The sequence below is a fragment of the Myotis myotis genome, unplaced genomic scaffold (assembly GCF_014108235.1).
Source record: "Myotis myotis isolate mMyoMyo1 unplaced genomic scaffold, mMyoMyo1.p scaffold_m19_p_4, whole genome shotgun sequence".
Lineage (NCBI taxonomy): Eukaryota > Metazoa > Chordata > Mammalia > Chiroptera > Vespertilionidae > Myotis > Myotis myotis.
The window spans coordinates 13443077-13445587 of record NW_023416346.1 but is presented as its reverse complement, the minus strand read 5'-3'; the positions used below and the strand labels follow the sequence as shown (position 1 = coordinate 13445587).

Genomic DNA, 2511 nt, shown 5'->3' with positions numbered 1-2511 from the left:
AGAAAATACCGTTCTGATGCCATGTTATCTAGTTCAGAATCACAAAGTACACTGAAAGGTGTCCCATTTTTTATTACACAATGGCAAAACTCTTACTTTTGAACTGGATAGTACAAATACATGTCTGGTCAATGTCATTCACAAACTGAAGTATACAAAACCTATGAAAAGAAACATTTGAAAAATTCTACAGAAAACAAGGATACATTTTTAAATCATCACAGGAACCCAAAGATGCTACAGCCCTTATTCCCCGCAAATAGCCCTGGGCCTTACTACCTAGACTGTGGACTACCCTCTTTTCAAACACAGAGTAAAGAATTGGCCTCACGTCATGTCTAGCAGGAGAAGCTGCCAGACATGGACCTGAAAGGTTCCTGAGTGAAACTTGGTTCAGGCCCCCTCTTCCTCATCACTTATATCTTCTTCAGACAGGTATGGGACATAACTGGGATCCTTTCTATAATCCCTGAGAAAAGTCTCACGGACTTTCAACTTGGTGGTCTCAGCGTGGGCCCTGGGGCCCCACAGAAACTGGTAGCGAGCAGGATCGCTGTTGGGCACCTGCTGGTATTCCAGGTACCCTTCCTGCACCCAAACTTTGGTGAGGAGCTCCCTGGGCTCCCCATAGATCCAATGCTCCTTCCCATCATGCACGCCCATGACATTCAGGGCTTCCCAGACTTCCTCCTCAGAGGCACAGTCGCCCTCTGCAAGGATCAATCTCAGGAGCATGACCAGGAGGCCAGTGTTGGGCATGGATTGCCCACTGGACACCATCCCATCATATGTGAGCCCCAAAGTGGTGACCAGGACATAGGTGTGGGTACTGGGGTCCACTTCCTCCACATCAATGCCAAAAAGGACCTGCATGAAATCAGAGGCTAGGCTGAGGATCTCAGGGAATTGATCTTCGTACTCTTTGATGACCTTACTCAGCATTTCTGCTTTAGTAGTTGACTGCTTTGCACAATACTTCGGGAGTAGAAACTCCACCAGTTCAGTCATTTTCAAATATAGGGCATCGTGGAGTGATGACTCAGAATCTTCAGAGTCCTCTCTGCTGTTTGTCTCCTGTTCATCTTGGCTGCTGACGCCCTCATCTTCAGATTGGCTCCATGTAGGGGCTGCCATAGCAGGGGCACAGCGTCAGGAACCGGAGGGCTCTGGGAAGGACTTGGTGTCTCAGCAGCAGACACCCGCTCTAGGCTGTGTGGGAACAAGGCAGAGAGGGACAAAGATAAGGAGGCAGACATAACCAAGCCCTCCTCATCCCTGAATAGCTGCACCTGCAACAGGTTTTGGCTACCTGAGTATCCTCAGCTGAGGAACACACCCTTGGCAGCTCTGTGAATGAAGAATTTTAGGGCTACTCTACAGGGATGCTCTTAGGTCTCACAGGGGTCTCTCCTGCTGGGAAACCTGTCCCCTAATATCCTGAAGGTGGAAACAAAAAACTGGCACAGCCAGAGATTCTGGGTCTGATAGTGGGGTCGTGTGCTATGAAATGTCTTCCTTTCTGGGGGCAAGGATCCTTCTGTGCCCACTCAGGGCCTGCTTCCCCCACCCCCATGCCCCACTGGCCTGAGAGCACTCTTACAACAAGAACACGCATGCTTAAAACTTAACAGAAGTAAGTAAGTGGTTCCCATATTTTGTAGTACCTGTCCAGGCTTATAGTACTCATCAAGGGCAACACTGTGTGACCATAATCTATGGGTTCCACATGTCCTAGTGTGAAGGGTCCCCTCATTCCTCACCATGACCCATGCCAAGGCCTGGGTTCCTGCCTCAGCTAGCCTGAGTCCAGACCATCAGACCAAGGATGTGCCCTCCCTGGGTCCTTGGATCTGTAAATGGGGAGGGGCTCAACCTAACAGCCCTGCGCAGGGTTTTCAGAGCTGACAATAGGGACAGGCCAGATTTCTTTGGGGGCCCCCACTTTGTTCTGGGGATTGGGCTACACTAACTCCTTCTTTAGGATTCTCACCTTGACTCTTGGCAGGACGTAGGACTCTGCTCTCAGTTGAACAGGTGTACTTCCTCAAATGACCTGATGTACTCTCAGATCATGGTCATTACCTCCCTAAGAGGCTATAGAGCAAAGTGAGGCAGCTTCATATCCTTGCCCCAAATCACCCCTACCCCTGCCAACATCACAAAAGGCTGGCAGCAGAGACAGGGATCTCTGTCCTGGTAGGGTTCCCCGGTGCCCCTGAAGGTGATTCACTTTTACTCCTGCCAGGACCTGCCCTTCTTCCAGGCCTCCCACCTGGAACACTTGGTCTCTCCCATCAAGTCCTCACCTCCTTGATGACTCCCCACTTTTCTGCCCATGATAGAAAGAAGCATATCACTTAGGGCCAATATGCTTCTTTCAGGTCTGAGAACAGGGGCCACCTGGACTTTGTGTCATCCTTCCCTTTCTGAGAAGACGGTGCACATTTAGGCTTCACAAAGGGTAAGCACATTGTCACCTGAGAGATCATGAACACTTCCCTCCATTGACCT

The 2511-nt window shown here is 50.0% G+C and overlaps 1 protein-coding gene across 1 annotated transcript; it reads right to left on the bottom strand.

Annotated features, from left to right (window-relative positions):
* Nucleotides 1-393: 393 nt before the first annotated feature.
* On the bottom strand, nt 394-1134 carry LOC118654703 (melanoma-associated antigen 10-like). Its single transcript, XM_036306095.1, has one exon. The coding sequence runs from the start codon at nt 1132-1134 to the stop codon at nt 394-396; it is 741 nt and encodes a 246-aa protein (XP_036161988.1).
* Nucleotides 1135-2511: the final 1377 nt, after the last annotated feature.

Coding starts and splice junctions, on each gene's coding strand:
- LOC118654703 (XM_036306095.1), bottom strand. CDS start 1,134: ATGGCAGCCCCTACATGGAGCCAATCTGAAGATGAGGGCGTCAGCAGC.